Source organism: Malus domestica, chromosome 08 (assembly GCF_042453785.1).
Source record: "Malus domestica chromosome 08, GDT2T_hap1".
Taxonomy (NCBI): domain Eukaryota; kingdom Viridiplantae; phylum Streptophyta; class Magnoliopsida; order Rosales; family Rosaceae; genus Malus; species Malus domestica.
The window spans coordinates 18543148-18562507 of NC_091668.1; the positions used below are offsets into that span (position 1 = coordinate 18543148).

Genomic DNA, 19360 nt, shown 5'->3' on the forward strand with positions numbered 1-19360 from the left:
AGCAGGTAAAATGTATATGAATAGGCCGTGACAATGTATAAATCTCAACCAAAATAGCATTTTTTAAAATTTAATAAATCATGGTAAAATATGCATAAATCAATTTAAAGGCATTTGTGGAAACTATAAAGTTTACACACACACACGAAAACAAAATGCCCACTCACTGATATATCGATGGATCGTATCCTCCTAACCTCGCTTGTCCTCGAACGTCCTCAGGGTAAGTTTCCCCTATATGCAAAACAACTAATAATAATTAATTAAATAACACATATACAAAAAAAAGCTAGGAAAACTCCCTATAGCTTGCTCAAACGGAAGGTTTGAATATACGAAAATGTTCTACCCGAAGTCAAGGACCCGCACATATCAACCACTCGCCGGCCGGAAGCAGGACATGCCCCACGCGTCGTCCAACCCACGACCACACGCAGGCACACGCCTGGAAGAGATTGACAGAAGACAGAGAATATTCCGTTAAATAGTAATGGAACCTAACGCCGTTAGAAATTCCTCGTCTTCTCCAGTGATCCTCGTCGTCCGCCGCCGTCTGGTTTCACCGGATTTTGGAAAAAATGGCCGGTTTATGGAAAATTTTAAAACTTGCATAACATCTTCATTTCTCAACCATTTTTCACCAACTTTATATGGAAATGAAGCTCTTAAGGAGAAGAACAAGATTATACCTTTCAAAAGGCTAAAAAAAGGATGGAAAATGGCCTAAAAAGCCTCACAAGTCTTGGCCTAAAACTCGACTCCTTGAAATCGTGCTTCTAGACGTTGCCTTCACTCCAAACTTAGCCTAGGGACTCCAAGGAGTTGTGTAGAAGCTTTCCCATGTCCTAAAACCTTGTAACTCGGCTTGAAACTCGTCGAAGCAAAACCCACCGAGTCGGACCTTCCCAGTTGGCGAGTTAAGACTCAACCACTTCAAGATCGGTTTTACGGTTAGGTTCGTGAGGATGAGGAGATCACGATGGTGGTATTTTTAAGTTTGATATGAGAATGCTTGATGATGGTCCTTGTAGTTGCAGAGAAGAGAAAGGTACAGGTGAAATAGAGAAAGAGAGGAAGAAGATGAGAAAGAGAAACTGACAACTTCTCTGATTGGTTGAGAAGAGATTTGAAGTGATGGTGTCTGAATATGTGCTAAAATTGAGGGGAGAGTTTGATTGGTGGGGAGTAAATTGAAGGAAAAATTATTGATTGGTTGGTGAGTGAAATGGGGCACTCGGGACAAATTTTTAAAGAAAATAAGAGATAGGGTTTTCAGATTACACGAAATTTGTACCCTTATCAAGAATAGTGTTTCTAACACTGATTATCTAGCACATACGTGTGTACAATTCTACCCGATGTTAACGTACTTTAACGAAACACAACTTTTTCATTACAAGTCCGATTCGAGCCTAACTCGTGCCCACATACTCGTAACGTCGAGTACAATTTAATTATGATAACAAGAAAAATAAATTAAAGTTGCATAATCACGTCCACATCACTTTGCCGACAAGGGCATAACTATCAATTTACACACTCGGGAAGAAATTACATAGGAAATTAGGGATGGGTCGTCACACAACTAACTTTCTCACTAGTCATACCTAGAAATAAAAATTAATTTGAATCGGTCACATGCATAAAAGTTCTTAAAACATATATCCATTCAAAACAAAGTATTCAAAGATGGTAATTAAAAACTTAATATCCAAAAACAAATCACCAACAAATAATCCAAATATAAAGGAAAATTGTTCAAACTTAAACAAAAAACAAGGGAAGGTTCGGCCACTAAGTCGAATTCGGCCCTCAATGGTCTAAATCCAACTAAAAATAGTTTATGTCTAACATTCTAATCTTCCATAGGGGTAATAACGTCCTGAAAGTCAGAACCTCTATCTTGGTACTCTCTGGTTCATCCACTTGCGTAAAGTTTGATTCAAACTTCTTACGACGAGAATAATATTCAGTTACAACCTTTTGGGGAGCACAGCAAACACGGGACCAATGGTCCTTTGAACCACAGCTGTAGCACGTGTTTGCATCCATGGTTCAGGTGCTTTACCATTATTCTTGAAGTTTGGGCCTTTAGGAGTGAGGTTAGGGTGCTTTTAGGCTTGGTTTCCTCCTTTAGATGGGCCTTGGCTCTGTTGATCTTGATGAGGTGGCTTCTGGCCACGCATACCATGCCTATGTTGGCGTTTTGGGCATTGGTTTGTGTTGTAGTATGTTTCAGGCACATCAGTCACCCTAATAGGTCGAGCTTGATTATTCTTCATCAACAACTAATTCTTCTTTTCAGTGAGAAGTAAAACAGAGATCAAATCCGAAAACTTAGTGAACTTATGAGCCCTAATTGTTGCTGCAAGATAATATTAGTAGCAGAAAAGATCGAATATGCCTTCTCCAGGAGATCCTTTTCGGTCAAGTTCTCATCGCAGAACTTGAGAAATTATCAGATTCGACAAACTTTAGAATTATATTCATTCACAGACTTAAAGTCTTGGAAGCGCATATGCTGCCAGTTATGTCTTGCTTCAAGCAAGAAGATGTCTTTTTGGTGATCAAAACGATCAGTCAAAGTGACCCAAAGTGCTTGTGGATCTTCCTCAGCAAGGTACTCGATTTGCAGTGTGTCATGAATGTGTCGTTGGATGAAGATCATGGCAGTGGCTTTCTTAGCTTCGCTAACCAGGTTGTCTGTCTCATCTTCAATGGCAGGATGCAAATTCTTTGCGATGAGGTGGAGCTTCACATCTTGGACCCACCTTAGGTAGTTTCTTCCAAAGACCTCTAAAGCGGTGAAATCGAGTTTGTTCAAATTCGACATGTTCATATCACAAAATAAATGGACAAGATGTGGTTAGTGTAATGGAGAAAAAAAATAAATGGACAAGATGTGGTTAGTGTAATGGAGAAAAAATCAATCCATTCACATAGGAGTAAAACATACAGGTTCTAATAGACAAGTATTAGTTTAAATTTGCATAAAAATAACTTCGGGATTTCATGGGTGATGTTTTTAAGAAAAACTTCAGGTTTTCAAACAAGGCATGTTTCTAAAAACTTCAGGCTTTGAAAGAATTATGAACTTTAGGTTCATTTGTTCCTGCAGACAAACACAAATATATATACATAAAATATGCAACAAGAAAATGTGCAAATAGATCTTCAGGCCTAGAATTATAATTGAATTAATAATTTGGACTTCGGACCAAAAATTAAAGTCTGGGTGAAAAATTATAAAATCCAAAGTGCCTAAAAAAATATAGGCAATTATTTTCGGGGCCTAAAATTTTGGACCAAAGCCCACGGGTGGGCTAAGTGAATTGGTGCCGTGAGGTCTAGGCCCAAAACTGGGTTGGGGTAGGCACGGGCCTAGCATCATAGGAATGGGATGGAGGTGCAAGCCCAAAAATAGAGGCCCAAACGGGCTTTGATCAAGTAGGCTTACCGAGATGGCCGGTGTTGGGCCGAGATGAGCTCTAAAGCCCAAAAAAGGCTGGTGCTTACCGAGAAGAGGCCAAGCTCAAGTAGGCTTGAGTTTCGAACCAGACATCCCAGTGCAAGCTGGGTGAACTTGCTAGAGAAGAAGACAGGCACCACTGCTGCAGACAGTCTTGTCGTGGCACAAAAATCACGACAAAGAAAACTGTGGGTTCGACGGCGACCCTTAAAGGTGAACAGAGAGTAAAAACTCTCAACGTTTTAGAAACCCTAGAAAAATTAAATCGAAATTTTTAAAGAAAAAAATTGATGAGATTCAAACGAATCTCAGTCAAAACTTGTCGAGGGACAATCTTCAAGTCGTTGAGACGATGACCCGAGGGCAAGGTTGGGCTGCGGGCCCACTTGGGATGGTGGAGATGCCATTGAAGGCGTCGGGTTTTCTGGGTTTCAAACCTGGAGCCCGTGACTCTGGCTTGTGGTCTCGTGGCTCGGGGAGAGCTCGACGGCAACGCGGCTTTAGGCCATTGCCATCAGGGTTCGAAAAAAACCTAGAATTTATTATGTTTTTTTTTTAATTTTTAAAATTTTCAGATTATAAATTAATTCAATTTCATGCATATGCAACATATAATTTAATGTATGAACAAATATTTGATACAATTCATGGCAATATCAATTCACATAATTCAACAATTATGGATATAATGTATACACAATTTATGTAGAATCTAAAATTCAAAAAACGTAAAGTTGGGTCATGCATTATAGTGATGTTCATGCTATCAGGGTTACAAAAATATCGAGATAAAAATCGTTGTTTTAAAAGAACCTAATTGTGTGATGATATTGATGAACTAGTTGGATGCAAAAAACTTCCACGTCAGATTCCTAAGCGTAACGGTAGGAGCGTGTTGATAACGTGTTGTAGCATATATTTAACTGACAAGGGGGAGAGAGGGCACGGTAGAGAGAAAGAGTGGAGAGAGATATGTTTGTAGGGTTATGTAGAGGATGTGTCATTCCTCCTACGCAATGGCTTTATTTATAGAAATAAGGGAGGGAAGACTCCTTCTCCTCCAAGGAATACAAGTCCGAATAGGGAAGAATAACTAGAATCAAATCTAATTTAGGATTTACACTATCATACTTAAATACAAAGTTTATAACAAACTTGACTTTTTCATGGTTTAACTCTTTTAAGGGGATGTTACATTCTCACTTAAATTGTTCCTTCTGTCTTTTCCCTATTCTTTTGTATTCTGCAGTGCGTGATGATCGAGACCATCAATTTTAAAAATTCAACTAAATTAGAAATTATTTAACCGTTTGATAATATTGTCAAAATTTCATTGTCTAGCTAAATAATATAAATTTTTTTATTTGTTGAATAATCGTTAGACAATTAAACGATATTGTATTTAGTACTATAGACCTTAAAAATAAATAGTTTAAATCATCGTACAAAAAAAAAACGAGAATATTCCTATGACAAAGTTGTGAACATTCCTCTTGTAAAAAGGCCTTGGACATGGTAGCTTGGCCGAAAGTATGGAGTAAATGACCGAAGGCATGGAGCAGAAAATTCTCAAAAACTAGTTTCCCCTTGGCAAAAATGTGTAAAGAAATAAAGAGATCATCATAAGTAGCTCTGCAGCCTGCACCCAATTTGGGGCACATAGGATTTTTGCGCAATGATTGTTCTCAATGGAGGGAGAGAGCCTACTCAGCTTAGGCCTGTCAATTTTTTGAACCATCCAACACGAAAATAATAAGTAATGACATATTTTTGAATCGTTATTGGATCAATCGTTACAAATTCGTACGTTAACGAGTTGGGTTTTCATCAGGTTATCTGTTAAAAATTTGATACGATATTATTTGTCAAATCTTGATATTACGCATGATAATTTATTGTATGACTCGTTAATTTGACATGAAACGACATGACTCGTTAAAGAATTAGATCGTTATCAAGTCACCTATTAAGAACTTATTAAAATAACGAATTTGACACGACATAACCTGTTAAGATAATAAATCTAATACAAAAACAACACAAACACAACTCAATTTTGCTAGGACTAAGCGAGCATATTGTCCTTCTTCGTCTTCAACCTTTTCCTGATAAGGCCGAGCTAGCCACGGCAAAAGTTGCTCTTCCTTTGTCTTTCCTTTGTGGGAGCTCATGCACTTATTGTGCATGCATGGCTTTTCCATATGGAGCCAAGTGAAAGGGTTTGAATAATACAAAAAACCGTATCAACAATCAATTCCCTGTCAGCTAAAAGCAAACTCTATAGTTCCATAATTTTTATTTATTGACTAATCCAATAACATATCAAATCCTTTATGCAAAGGGGTTCTCAATTTTTTTTTCTTTCAAAAAGATAAGAATTAAGTGTGAGACTTACTCCACAACAAACCTCAACGATCTAAACCGTTTATTTTGTAAATCTCTATTCATAAATCATTCTTGCGAAATTCATTTCAATTTGAAACTATTTGCCTATTTAATTATCAAGATAAAATTTCATTGTTTCTTATATAACAAAGTATTCGTTAATTTTTTAAACCCAATTAGATGTTTTAAACTTTTCCAATTTGGCTAATATTTTTGTAAGGATGATCTATGAGGTGCAACTTGAGAAATAGACGGTTCAGATCGTTAAAGTTCGTTGTGGTGTGGACTCTATAGCTAATCTCTATTTTTATAAAAAAAACAAATAGAAATCCCTTCCCTTAAAAGTTTTTAACAACATATATCATTTTCTCTATCACTTGTTTTTTATTTTTTAGTATGGATAGAAGCATAGTATATATGCTTTTTTGATTTATTGACTATCCAACAACTATATCATTTTCTCTATCACTTGAGCATGGATAGAAGCATAGTATATATGCTTTTTGATTTATTGACTATCCAACAACTATATCATTTTCTCTATCACTTGTTTATGGTTTTTTTAGGGTAAATTACACAGTAGCCCCTCAGGTTTTGAGGTCTATTACAATTCCATACAACATTTTTAAAACATTTCACTTTCATACCTCAAGTACTATTTTATTTCAATATAATATATCCGTTAGATTTTCCATCCATTAATCTGTTAAATGCTGATGTGGCTGCCACATTTGTGCCATGTGGCTGCCAAATGTGTGCCACGTGGCAAAAAAAAAAATTTTTATTTTTTTTTAAAACCTAAATCTTCTAAATAAATTATAAAACTAAAAAAAAAAAAAATCAAAAACCAAAGCCCACTTCGTCTTCTCCCTCCCTCCTCCCCCACCCCCCAAAACCCAACCTGGAACCCAGAAGAAGAAGAGGAGGAAAAAAAAATCATCTTCATCTTCCCCGTGGCACCCATCGCGCACCCACCCCTGCACCCATCGCGCACCCACCCTCTTCCCTCCTCTACACACCCCACCGCACCCATCTTCATCTTCTCCGCAACCCAGAAAAAAAAAACAAAAAAAAAACGTCAGAGACACCTCCCTGCAACCCATACCCCCGCAAACCAAAACCCAGAAACTTTCCCACCCTTCCCCCACCCCCCCCCCCCCCCCCCGACCCCAACAAACTCAACCCACCACCACCCTAGCCCAACTGGAAAAAAATTCACTCTCTTCTTCCCACCCTAAATCACCCACCATGAACCCGAGCTCTCCGACCTCGTGCACTGGAAGCTCGCCCACGCAAATGGCTACCCCCCAAGGCTGCATCTTTTGAACCCCCTTCCTCTCAATTCGGTCACGGCCTCCAACCCATCGCTCCTAATTGACTGGAGCTCGCAGGCCCCGCTCCGAATCGACTGTGTTCCCGACTGGCTTGGGTTTAATTGGCATTTCTGAATTTTTTGTAAAAATGTGAAATTGGTGTTGCTTTTGTTTTGTTTGATGGATTTGGATAAGCAAAGCAGGGGGTTTGAGGAGGAAGACGACGGTGGCGGTACACGGGTGAACCGGAGAAGAAAGGTGAGGGTGACGGTTTGTAAGGGATGGGAGGTGTGGTTCTGGGGAGAGAGAAGGATGGGAGGGTGAAGAGGGAGGAGATAGAGAAGCGGGTCGGGGGGTTTCTGGGTTTGTATGGTTTTTTATTTTTATTTATTTATTTATTTTTTACTTTTATAATTTATTTAGAAGATTTAGGTTTTAAAAAAAAATAAAAAATTATTTTTTTGCCACGTGGCACATATTTGGTAGCCACGTGGCACAAATGTGGCAACCACGTCAGCATTTAACAGATTAATGGATGGAAAATGTAACGGAGGTATTATTTTGAAATAAAATAGAACGTGAGATATGAAAGTGAAATGTTTTAAAGATGTTGTATGTGGTTGTAATAGACCTTAAACTTGAAGAGCTACTATGTAATTTACCCTTTTTTTTAGTATGGATCGGAGCATAGTATATATGCAAAGGATCGTTTGATCATTAATAATTTGATTTTTGGCGGCACATTCAGTAGTTAGTTCATTTGATCATGTTATGAGGTGATATACTCTAGAATTTTTGCGCTTCCTTGAGCATCTCTAATATGTTTTATAAATGAGCACCTAAGGTAAAATTTGGGGAGAAGCTAGAAAACGTCAATTTCAAACATGTTTCATATCATGCTCCTAAGATTATGAACCAGTTTTTATTTGACAGAGTAAACAAAAAGGATCACAAGTGTAACACTGGACATAATTTGAGCGTAATAGAGCAACTATTATTAGAGTTAAAAAAAGCCAAAACTGAACATATAATATAGTTCTTGAATCATTGTTATAATCGAGTCGTCTTTATAACCTAATCATGAAACAGAGAGAAGTGAAATCACCTATGAATTCCTATAAATATACTGGCAAAACTTTATGAACTTTCTGCGTCTAAATATCGTCTTCTTTGTAACCGATTCAATTTCATAATCGTCATCATCGCCATTTTACTGATTAGAAAAGATGCATTTCATTGTAAAGTGAAGAAAATTAGATCATTTTGTTTAAATAGTTCAAAATTACTAAGTAGTTCAAAAAATAAGCGGCGACAATTGACAACTTAAATAGTAGACGACAAACGAATGAAATGTATTATAGTGGAGCAAGTGACCTAGAGATCTTCATGCCATGTGAGTTCTTAAAAGTTCCCGCTCAAAGTGCGCAGCCTCCGATCGGCTAGCAGTAGGTGTTAGTCTGACATGATTTCACGCGGCACACATGCTTCAATGGGAGCCAAACATGCTAACCTGTTGCTATCTGCATGTCGTTTCCCCATCAAACGACACTGGACCTTGGTCCTCTCCTCAGTATAATTACTTTTACAAAGTAATGATAGTGAGATTAAATTTACTAAACTAAATGATATGTAAGTTGATAATTGAATTATCTTGATAAACGTGCTCATATATATTAGTGACACGATCATGTAATTTATAAATTTTATCTTCCTAAAATTATCTTTACAACAAAAAGGACATTTTCATCGATAATCCTTCTTCCCTACTTACTTACACTTAACAACAACTCCCCTTGAGGCTTTTTGTTCACGTCCTTTTCAAGACCAACCACCATCTTGACATCTCCATAATTCTTTTCGTTTGGAAAGCAATTTGTGCTTTCTCAAAAGCAAAAAAAACTTGCTTGAAATAAACACGAATTCACATGAGTTTTAAAATACTGATTCGCTTCTTATCTATAAAAATATTGTTCATACTTATCTGCTTGTATGCACATTATGATATCATAATGTACTATAGGGCTTATTTTGTGGACCGGATGAGATTTGACTTAATATTCAGAATAGGTTCGAATTGAATTGAGTGGATAGGATGAGACTTTTGTCAGTGTTTGGTGCAGATAAGTAATTTGGACTAGTTATGGATTAATTTACTTGTAAAATAAAAAAAAATTACAACATCGACTTCTATCTCTTCTCTCTCTATCCCTCCCGATTTCTGTCTCCTCTCTATCCATCTCTATCGGCGACGACCCACACCCACCTGCCTGTAGCTCGCAACTCGCAATGACTATTGCGACCCACCCACGATGCCATGACGCTCGAAATCCACCCTACCATATCGGGGCTGCTCGCGACGAGATATGTGATGAGAGAGAAATCGGGAGAGAGATAGATGAAGATTACGGAATGAAGCGATGACATAGAGAGGTGAGGAAGAACACGACACGCACATCACGCAGAGGGGATTGGTAACCATGTGTGAGGTTGGTTACATAACCCACCTGATTTTGGATCTCTTCTAATCCCATCTAATCTCATCCTAGTTACATTTGACACTATCAAACATAGGACTTGGTCTCTAACCTATCATATCCGGTCGACCACACGAGCCTTATGTGTGTGACACGGTAATTTAACAAAGACAAAATAATTAGTTCTGTGTATGAAAGGGTGATTTGAATTTGCCAAATTAACATAAGTGTAAAGTTTTACTCTTAATATTTTGCGCGTGTTTTACTCCCTTCACTTTTAGCTGCTTTTGAACATGTTCTGGCGGAAAGGATGTAAAATCCCCAATGATTAACAATGATTCTGCTCCCCGAACCAACAAACCCCAACTTCTCACCCCAAAAATTTTGCTTTTAAGCTTTCCCTCAACATTTTTAACGATTTGATTTTTAATGCAATTTTACCAATACAATTAGTGGTGGAGTCAGAATTTTCAAACTTTGGGGGTCATGATATCAACCAAAATAGCTTCATTGGATCATTTCGTCGAACACCTCATTAGCACTAGTCAATTTTTGCCAACATATGCCGAAAACTTTGGCCAACATATGTTTGTAACTACTATTATTTGTAGAGACTTGTCGAGGGTGATTGCAAGATATTGTGAAATAATGTTGAAAACTATCAAAACTTGTTAACTAAGGCATTTTATTGAACACATGGTGCACACGATAGAGTGCACACAAGAAGAGAGAAAATGAAGACAAAGATTATAAAAGAAAATAGAATAAGTAGGAGTAGGTTGTAATCTAGTTTGTCTTAACAGTTTATAAAGGTCAAATACAATACATAGACAAATATACATGGAACTTTTTGAAGTTATTGAAGTTAAGGACAACCAAAGAACCCATATACAATGCAATGCACCTTCAACAAGGTCAAAACTCGTGGCCCTTCAAAGTGAAGGAAAAGAAAATCATAGATTTTTTTTATTCACAATCGCAATGGAAAACAATAACATTTTGTGTGAAATTTAGACTCTTTGGTCCTGTATTGAATTTTGAGAATCTGCTTAGCATTTCTCAATTTGGTTTCACCAAAATACACACAAATAGAATGTCGTTTGTGTAAAGAGTAATGCATATTAAGGTATAAGTTCTTAATATTAAATTTAATATGGGGTGCATTTAACATATTGTAAGGTGATAATAAGAAAGACTTGGCAAAAGTTTAGAATCAGGAGTTGTAAAATGATAAAATCTACTTTTTTTTTAATAAAATGGAATTAGTAAAAAAAATAATAATACAAGAGAGATTAAATTTATTAATTAAATAATATATTATTAATATAAATGAACACGCTTGTTAATGAATAATCCAATTATAAATTTTCATATTATTTAGTTTTATCCACAGAAAAATAAAAATAATTTTTGTTGCCAAGAAAGAAAAGAAAGGAAAAATAGTAAATACCCACTTTGTTCGCGGTAAACTGTATTAATGATAAGGTCTGTTTCCAGTGTGGCGGGTTCCACCTTTCCCTACCCCTTGTTTAAAATTTAGGAACGTTATATCTATACAAACCATTTTTTACTTCTCACAAATCTTTTTAATTTTCGGCCTCTCGGATCAGATGAATTGAAAAAAATCAACAGATAAAATTTAACAAAGTTATGTGAGAAGTAAAAAGGGTATATGGATATCACATCCCAAAATTTATTTTGCTTTCAGAGACTCTCTCTCTTATGAGGTATAAAATATCGATAGTCCAAAAACACGGAAATTTGATGGAAATATCGGAATATTATCGATATTGATAAAAATTGAATAAAAACCACAAAAATTGTAAGAAAAACTTGGAAATTTTTATTAAAACTTTGCAGGATGTTTATTTAGTTAATTATCTATTAGTTTATCATAAAAAAATTGGAAGGAAATACATTGCATAATGGATTTAAGTTGATTATATAACGAGCTGACAAACATTGTGAGTGTAGAAAATATATAGTAATTAATGAAAAAAGTTTAAACACACCATAATCATTTATATATAATGAATTAGTACAATATTTTACACTTCATACATTGCATGGTAAGATATATGAGTGACTTAGTACCACATAAAGTTCCTATCAAAGTATAAAATATTGATGATATCGGAAATATCGGTAGTCAGAAAATACAGAAATTTCGATAAAAATATCGAGATAATATCGATATTTTAAACGTTGCTTATATCTTCTCTCTCTCGTCAAAATATGAATTCCAGAATAAAGAAAACGCCAAACTTCCAAAACAAAACGAGAAGCAGCAGCACCCACCCCCCGCCCCCCTCTGTTCTTCGCACACCTCCCATCTCACGCATTTCCATGCCAATTTTGTTTTTTAACATGTCAATTTGAATTAATAAAATCCATATTTTACAAAAATTAAATTAAAATATCTCCTTGTATCTGCTGCCTGACTGCCTGCCCGCCTGCTCCTTTCTCTCTCTAACTCTGAGAGAGGAGAGAGAGAGAGAGTCATCTCTCTGAGCCTCTGTCCCCTCCTCGCGTGGACAGTCATTACATATCCCCACCGGTCTCAACGGTCACCATATCTCACTCCCCCCCCCCTCTCTCTCTCTATATTTTGATCGCATTTAATATATTTCTGTACCTTTAAGTCTGTTTACGTGTGTTAATGCATGTGTTTGCTCAGTCAGTAGGTGCTCACTTTCGTTTCTGCTCTTGTGCTTCCATTTAAATCTCGAATTTTTTAATTGGGTTCCATTAAAATCTCGAATTTTGATCTGGGTCTGAATCCGATTTTGCTTTCTCTGTCTCTGTGACCTGGTTAGGTTGTATTCGGATCTCCGGTGGTTGTTCACGATGCTTAGTTTGTACGGACAGGCATGGACGACGCCATGAGGAGGAACAAGTCCGTTGAGCGCAGGGTTGGTGGCGGTGGCGCTCAGTGGCATTGGCTCGTAACTTTGGGCATTCTCCAGGGGTTATTTGCCGGATGATATGGGCTGCGGTGGCTCCAAGGTCGACAACTTGCCGCTAGTCATGCTTTGCAAGGAGCGAAAGGACCATATCAAAACGGCGTCGGACCAGCGCTACGCTCTCGCCGCAGCCCACTTCTCCTATTTCCACTCCCTCCAGCACATCGGCGACGCCCTCTGCAAGTTCGTCGACGAAGACCTCATTGTATCCGGCGCCGGCGAGTCGTCCTCGCCGCCGGGATCTCCGGTTCTCACGTTGCCTTCCGACGAAGGCAAGCCCAGAAAGAGGAAACCCCATACAAACCACTCGTCGTCTACATCGATATCGCACTCTGTTTCCGCTGATTCGCTAAAAGCGGGCGACATTGACGACGCTCACATACATTTGTCGTCTGGGTCCGAGTCAGAATCCGAGTTTGACTCATCGTCGGGTCACATTAACATCGAGGACAGCCCGGAGCAAGAGGTACCCTCTTCTTCTTCCTATCGTTACCCTCCGAATTCACATGTCTATTATATGAGAAGGACGGAGACGCCGATGCAGACGGTGTTTTATGAAGAGCCGGAGAGATATCCGACCCAAAATGGTCCTTATCCGGATCCCTATCCGCGTTATTCGGGTTTTCAGCCGTATGGCGGTGGTGGGTTTTTGGGGTACCCGATGGGGTCACCGGCGAATAGTGAGAATCCGTACAATCGACGGCAGCCAAGCCCACCACCACCAGCCGGTCCTCCACCTGCACCGCCTTCGCCTCCAAGGGTCTCGACTTGGGATTTCCTGAATGTGTTTGATACTTTTGATAATAGTGGTTACCCAGGTTACTATCCGAAGGCTAGATACGGGTACGGGTCCACGACGAGCAGTCCGGACTCGAAGGAGGTGAGGGAGAGAGAGGGGATTCCCGATTTGGAGGATGAGACAGAGCAGGAAGTGTTGAAAGAGGTTCACAAGGAGAAGCGGAGGGGGAATGCGGATGGTAATGTGAACAGGAATAGGAATCAAAATTCGGGTGAAGGGACTTCAAGGGCTGTGCCATTGAAGCAGCCAAGCAGTGAGGAGAGTTCAGGGACAGTGCCATTGCATAGCAGTGAGAGTTCCCATTCTGTCCATGGGAAGGAGATAAAGAGCAGTCCAGATACAAATGGATCGAAAAACTCCGAAGAGGAGTATGTGAAGAAAAAGAGGGTGAGTTTTGAGTTTGAGGTTGAGATTGAAGCTGCGTCGACGCATGATGTTGGATCTTCAAAGGGGAGTAGCTTAACTACATTGTCAGTCCACAGTACAAGGGACCTTCAGGAGGTTGTGAAGGAAATCAGGGATGAGTTCGAGACAGCCTCTAGTTATGGGAAAGAAGTTGCCATGCTGCTTGAGGTGGGCAAGTTGCCTTATCAGCGTAGAGGTGCTGCACTTAAAGGTAGGAGTCTAATGCCTAGTTGTCTTGGACTCTTGGTACTTTATCATACATATCCTTATTCAGTAGACTGCTTCCACGATCTTGTTCGACCGCATTTAGGTGATGAAAGTTTTGTTTCTGTTGTTGTGAATCTAAAGCTATGCGCTGTCTATGCATTACATCCCAGTTCCAGTGTAACTAGGGCTTACTTTTCTCTGAACTAAAATGCATACTTATCGACCCAAGTAGCCTAAAATACTCAAGTGTTGTGCCGTATAGACTTGCACGAACTGTCTCGTGATTAGATGAGAGATTAGGATTTTATTGCGAATACAGAATAAAGTTCGCATAATTAAAAAGATGATTTTAGAAAAAAAAATTCTACCATATTTTTTTTTTGCTATATAAATCCAATGAGTAATGCTAGGTAAACTAAACTTGCAAACTAAATGATGTGTCACCAATAAGAAATAAACACATTAATCAACACTTAAAGTAATAATCCAATAATCAACTTCCGTGTCATTTAGTTTATAGTCTCCCTAGCATTATCCAACTCCAAATGTTAGAAGCTCTGGACCCTGGTTGAGCAATGTGGACATAATATTGCTTTACTTTTTCTTGCATTTCGTTTCTCCTTGTACGCAGTTGTTAAGCATTATATATGGCTTCGTATTTGAACTTGTCCAAGTCTTGATATTGACAAAAAGTAATAGACCCTCCCTTGTTCATGTTTACAAATTACAAACCAGCATGTTACTAATTAATTTTTTTAGAGATAGGTGTGAAATATATGTCTCAGGAGGATTTATCTGCAGGACCCGTGGTGACTATATAATATGGTGGTCTAACTGATTGAAATTTTATTGGAGATACATGCTCACGCTTGAATTTGGCTTGATAATTACTCTGCTTCGGATTCCTTTATACATTGCAAAGCTTCATCATACTGCATATGACAAAAAAGTTAAAGGTCCAAGTTACACCTGAATGTTGCAAGCGTGTCAATGAGATGCCAATTTTTCCAATCCCATCTCATCGTACCCAGTGCACAAGGCTCCCGCTTTACGCAGGGTTTGGGAGAGGTGAATGTCGGCTAGCCTTACCCCCATTTATGGAGAGGCTGCTCCCAAGAAGTTACACCTGAATGTTTTGAAAAAATATAAATCTCACTGTTTCGACTGTAGAATGCATGTGGGATTGATAGGCAAATTCTGCTAGTCTAATATTTTTTATTGGGATCTCTATGAAGAAGCATTATTGTTGCTGTTTCATTAAAACTTACGCATGTCTATGCAGTTGTCTTCTCGAGGATCCTTTACCTTGTAGCACATTCCCTGCTTTCTTCACCCCCGTCATCCATGCCCCCAGTAAGATTAAACTCTAAGACCGTGAAAATGGCAAACGCTTACCAGGGAGAACCTGGAAAAGATTTCAATAAGAAGCCTGGAAACCTCTCATCAACTTTGGAGAAACTATATGCATGGGAGAAAAAATTGTACAAGGAAGTCAAGGTAAGAGAATCAAAATCACGTATGTCATGCAACTTATAATTTCTACTATGATGATACTTAAAATCCTTTATAGTCTCAGATAGTCACCAAATCCTTTCATTGCAGCAGGTTGCAAAAACTATTTCATACTCTCTGATTTAACAACTACCATGCACTTGCACTCATTGAAGGACCTGAATTTCTATATTGTAGTCAAATTTTAAGGTGTTATTTGAGTATTTTTGTTTTCTTTACTAGCTTCAATTTGATGTGTCAATCATCGCTTTTTATGTTCTTCAAGTGGCTTGGGGCTTGCTTCTGTTGACATTTGTTTAATATTTTATTCGTGTTGCACTAATTTTAGGATGAAGAAAAGCTACGGGTTGACTATGAAAAGAAATGCAAGAAATTGAAAAAACTAGATTATCATGGAGCTGAGTCTGCTAAGGTTGATGCCACCCAGGCTTCTGTACGGAAGTTGCTAACAAAAATTAATGTTTGTATCAGAGCTGTTGATACCATATCGAGGAGGATACATAAACTGAGGGATGAAGAATTGCTTCCCCAAGTTGCAGAATTGATTCATGGGTAACAAATCTCTTGAAATTCTTTTAGCAAAAGCTTATCACTTTGGGTCACAACAATATTAGCATTGGTTCATTGTTACTTTTGGATGAATTATAGTCTGAATTATGCCCTGCCTTTTTTTTTTTGGGTACATTTTATTGCTTTTTGTTTTTTTAATTTTTTTTATATGTATAGAATCTGTATATATGAGCTTATGAGGTGATAGTCTTAGAGATTAATTTCCCAATAGTTAAATCAATAAGTTGGTAGTGGTTCATAATGAACCCCGCACCTGCTCAACGGTGATGATTATCTTTTGATTTCCATCAGATCACTTTCCCCCGTGCATGATCCATTAAGACTTTTGGTGACAATTTTGGTAGGGAATAAAAACCGTGACTGTAAAGAGTATAATTATGGAACTTGTATGCAAGACGCTTACCTTACCCTCTACAGTGCTTATGGGAATCCTAACCCTTTTACATTTCTTTTTCCATTAGCTTTTCCCCCCTCCTGCCAAACATAGGTTACTCACTGGTGATGTATCTGATGCTTGTAGGGACCTGAATTTATATGTTAATTTTCTGATGTTCTAAAAGGTTATTTCTTAACTTATCGAGTGTCTTCTGTTAATATTAGGATTTGCCTTTTATCTGCAGATTGATAAGAATGTGGAAATCCATGCTCAAATGCCACCAGAAACAGTTCCAAGCTATTATGGTGAGCAAAATTCGATCTCTTAAGGTGAGTGCTGGCCTTCGAAGAGATTCTGATTTGAAAGCTACTCTTGAACTTGAAATGGAGCTTCTGAGCTGGTGCGCGTCCTTTAACAATTGGGTTAACACCCAAAAGTCCTATGTGGAGTCCTTAAATGGATGGCTTTCAAGGTGCATCAACCAGGAACCTGAAGAAACGCCTGATGGAGTTGCCCCTTTCTCCCCAAGCCAGATGGGAGCTCCACCCATTTTTGTAGTTTGTAATGATTGGTGCCAAGCAACGGAAAGAATTTCTGAAAAGGGGGTGGCAGATGCGATGCATGATTTTGCTTCAACCTTACACCAGTTATGGGAAAGGCAGGACAAGGAGCAACGTCGAAGGATCAAAGCTGAGCATGTCTCCAAGAATTTGGAGAGCCAACTTAGAAAATTGCATATGGAGAGGTTGAAAAGAGACCATGACCATGATGCATCAACAGACAAAACCGCTCTGTCAAAGTCACCTTCCGATAGTGGAGTTTCACCACTGGATGATCTGAAGGTGGATTTGGATTCAATGAAGAAGAGATTAGCCGAGGAGAGAGCGAGGCATAAGGAGGCCATCAAATTGGTTAATCATGCAGCTTCCAATAGTTTGCAAGGTGGTTTGGTCCCAATTCTTGAAACTTTAAGTAGTTTCACTTCAGAGGCTCTGAAAGGTCACGAGCAAGTCAGACTTGAAGATGCTGGAGGCTCATAGCGAAGTAAGACTATTTATACAAGTTGGAAGCGCGATCTGTGAAGTAGCTAGAGCCCTTTTGTATATGTACAGTCGTTCATTGAGATCGCATACATTTAGAAATGGTAGGATAGCAGAGAAGGCAAAGCGAACTATATGAAACTTTAGGCATGACAGAGATCTTTGAGAAGGAGTTTGGAAAAAGAAAAAAGATCAAAAAAGAAAAAAAGAAAAAGGGGGTTATTAGATTTGCCTTCAAAAGGTTGATGGTCCCTTGGGTTTGACTTTGGAGACAGTTGGTCCCTTGGGTTTGACTTTGGAGAAATTCTTTGGTCCGGCAGATTTACTCCATCACTTACCTCACTGCCGCAGAAAGATTGCCATGAGGGTGGTACTACACGGGGTTCCGTTCTTAGTGTGTGGTCCGACATGTGACGTGGTCCACGGCTGAAGCCAAGAATTTCACCTTGGCTTGATATCTGGTTCTGCACAACCCCTCCCCTTTTAACAAATGGCAACTTTTGTACGGAAATTCTTTTATTGGATTTTAGGTGGTGGAAATATTTGCCTGTTGGAATGTGCTATTAGAGAAACTGAAAATTTTTGAATGAGCTATTCCATCACCAAAATGGTTTGTCTTTTCATGGACTGTCGTTTCTTGGTTGTTATCATTAATTCAAATGGATAGTGCCCGTTAGAATTGATGTATGTGGGGCCAACATCTTGTCAGAAGTTTCTCACGCGGGCATGGACAACGAACCTTAACAAATTAATGCAGGGATGCGGTGGGAAGGAAGCATCCCCAGCCTCTGACCGGCTGATCATTCCGCTGGCATCTTTCATTCACGCCTCCGTCTGACTGTAATGCACATAATTTTCCTCTAGACCTAGCTGCTGTTGAAGACTTTTCATGCAAAGGAAAATAAGAAGAGAACAATAGAAAAGTGCAGCAGCGTGCAGTGATGCGTTTGAATGGAAAAGTTTCAAAACATCCTACGTTTTCTTCTATTGCGTATACGTAAAATCAAATCAAACTTGAAGTGCTTGTCAAGCCAATGAATTTCCAATTGCAAATAAACAAGATAAAATTTTATATGCATAGTCTTATGTCCGAATTGCATGAATGGTAAGTTCGCTACTAATTTATGTTTTCACTAGTCATTCTAGCAAAGGTCTTGGTATAAGAAAAAATTACAATGTTCGCTACTAATGTATGGAGACTTATGGTTTGTGATGCTTGTGATATTGCACCGCTTATTTTGATGCAAGTGCTAAGTGTTTGCATTATTGTTTATGAATGCTTGGCTATATTTGAATGAATCCTCGTTTGGATATGACCCATGGCTAGGGCATAGTTGAATGAATCCTGGTTCATCTTCGGTGGCATCCCCGTCCCCTTGGAAAGCTAGGGTTCCTCCAAAAGTACGGGTGAATTTTTGGAAACTATGCAGGGACATTGTCCTTAGGAAGGTCAACCTCGCTGTGAAACACATCCTGTGTGATCTACTTTGCACCATGTGTAGCCACTACGGAGAGTCTACGATCCAACTGCTCCGTGATTGCCACTTTGCCAGGTGTGCGTGGCTTTCATCCTCCCGGGAAATTTCATTGCTTGTCGTCTCCGCCTTTGGAACTTGCGACCTTTCGAATTTTCATAGGGTATTTGCAACTGCAGTCGTGGTGGCAAGACTTGGTGAAATGCAATACTGACCTATCCGGTTCCGGATCCAATGCCCATCTTCCCCAAAAATGGTCTCTCCCTCCCCGGGGCGTCTGAAAATCAATTTTGATGGTGCGTTTGTGTGGAGGGAAGCTTTTGCAGCTAGAGACTGTGTGGTTTGGGCGTCGTCTAGGGGTTTCAGTAACTT

At 38.8% G+C, this 19360-nt stretch overlaps 2 protein-coding genes across 4 annotated transcripts; one reads left to right on the plus strand and one right to left on the minus strand.

The window, feature by feature from the left end:
• Positions 1-2458: 2458 nt before the first annotated feature.
• Positions 2459-2833, minus strand: LOC139198073 (uncharacterized). Its single transcript, XM_070826330.1, has one exon. It carries the CDS (start codon positions 2831-2833, stop codon positions 2459-2461), a length of 375 nt encoding a protein of 124 aa, XP_070682431.1.
• Positions 2834-12054: 9221 nt separating this feature from the next.
• On the plus strand, positions 12055-18136 carry LOC103441537 (protein ALTERED PHOSPHATE STARVATION RESPONSE 1-like). 3 transcript variants are annotated; one of them, XM_008380215.4, is made up of 5 exons: positions 12055-12325; positions 12458-14019; positions 15298-15512; positions 15856-16079; positions 16718-18136. In XM_008380215.4, the coding sequence occupies exons 2-5, from the start codon at positions 12627-12629 to the stop codon at positions 17511-17513; spliced, it is 2628 nt and encodes an 875-aa protein (XP_008378437.2). In that variant the 5' UTR covers positions 12055-12325; positions 12458-12626; the 3' UTR covers positions 17514-18136. The 3 variants fall into 3 exon arrangements, with proteins under 3 accessions (XP_008378437.2, XP_028962933.1, XP_017189450.2); XM_029107100.2 differs by having other exon boundaries at positions 12065-12198; XM_017333961.3 differs by having other exon boundaries at positions 12194-12321.
• Positions 18137-19360: the final 1224 nt, after the last annotated feature.

Coding starts and splice junctions, on each gene's coding strand:
- LOC103441537 (XM_008380215.4), top strand. CDS start 12,627: ATGGGCTGCGGTGGCTCCAAGGTCGACAACTTGCCGCTAGTCATGCTT. Junction 15,513..15,855: donor AATTGTACAAGGAAGTCAAG/GTAAGAGAATCA, acceptor CACTAATTTTAG/GATGAAGAAAAGCTACGGGT. Junction 16,080..16,717: donor GTTGCAGAATTGATTCATGG/GTAACAAATCTC, acceptor TTTTATCTGCAG/ATTGATAAGAATGTGGAAAT.
- LOC139198073 (XM_070826330.1), bottom strand. CDS start 2,833: ATGTCGAATTTGAACAAACTCGATTTCACCGCTTTAGAGGTCTTTGGA.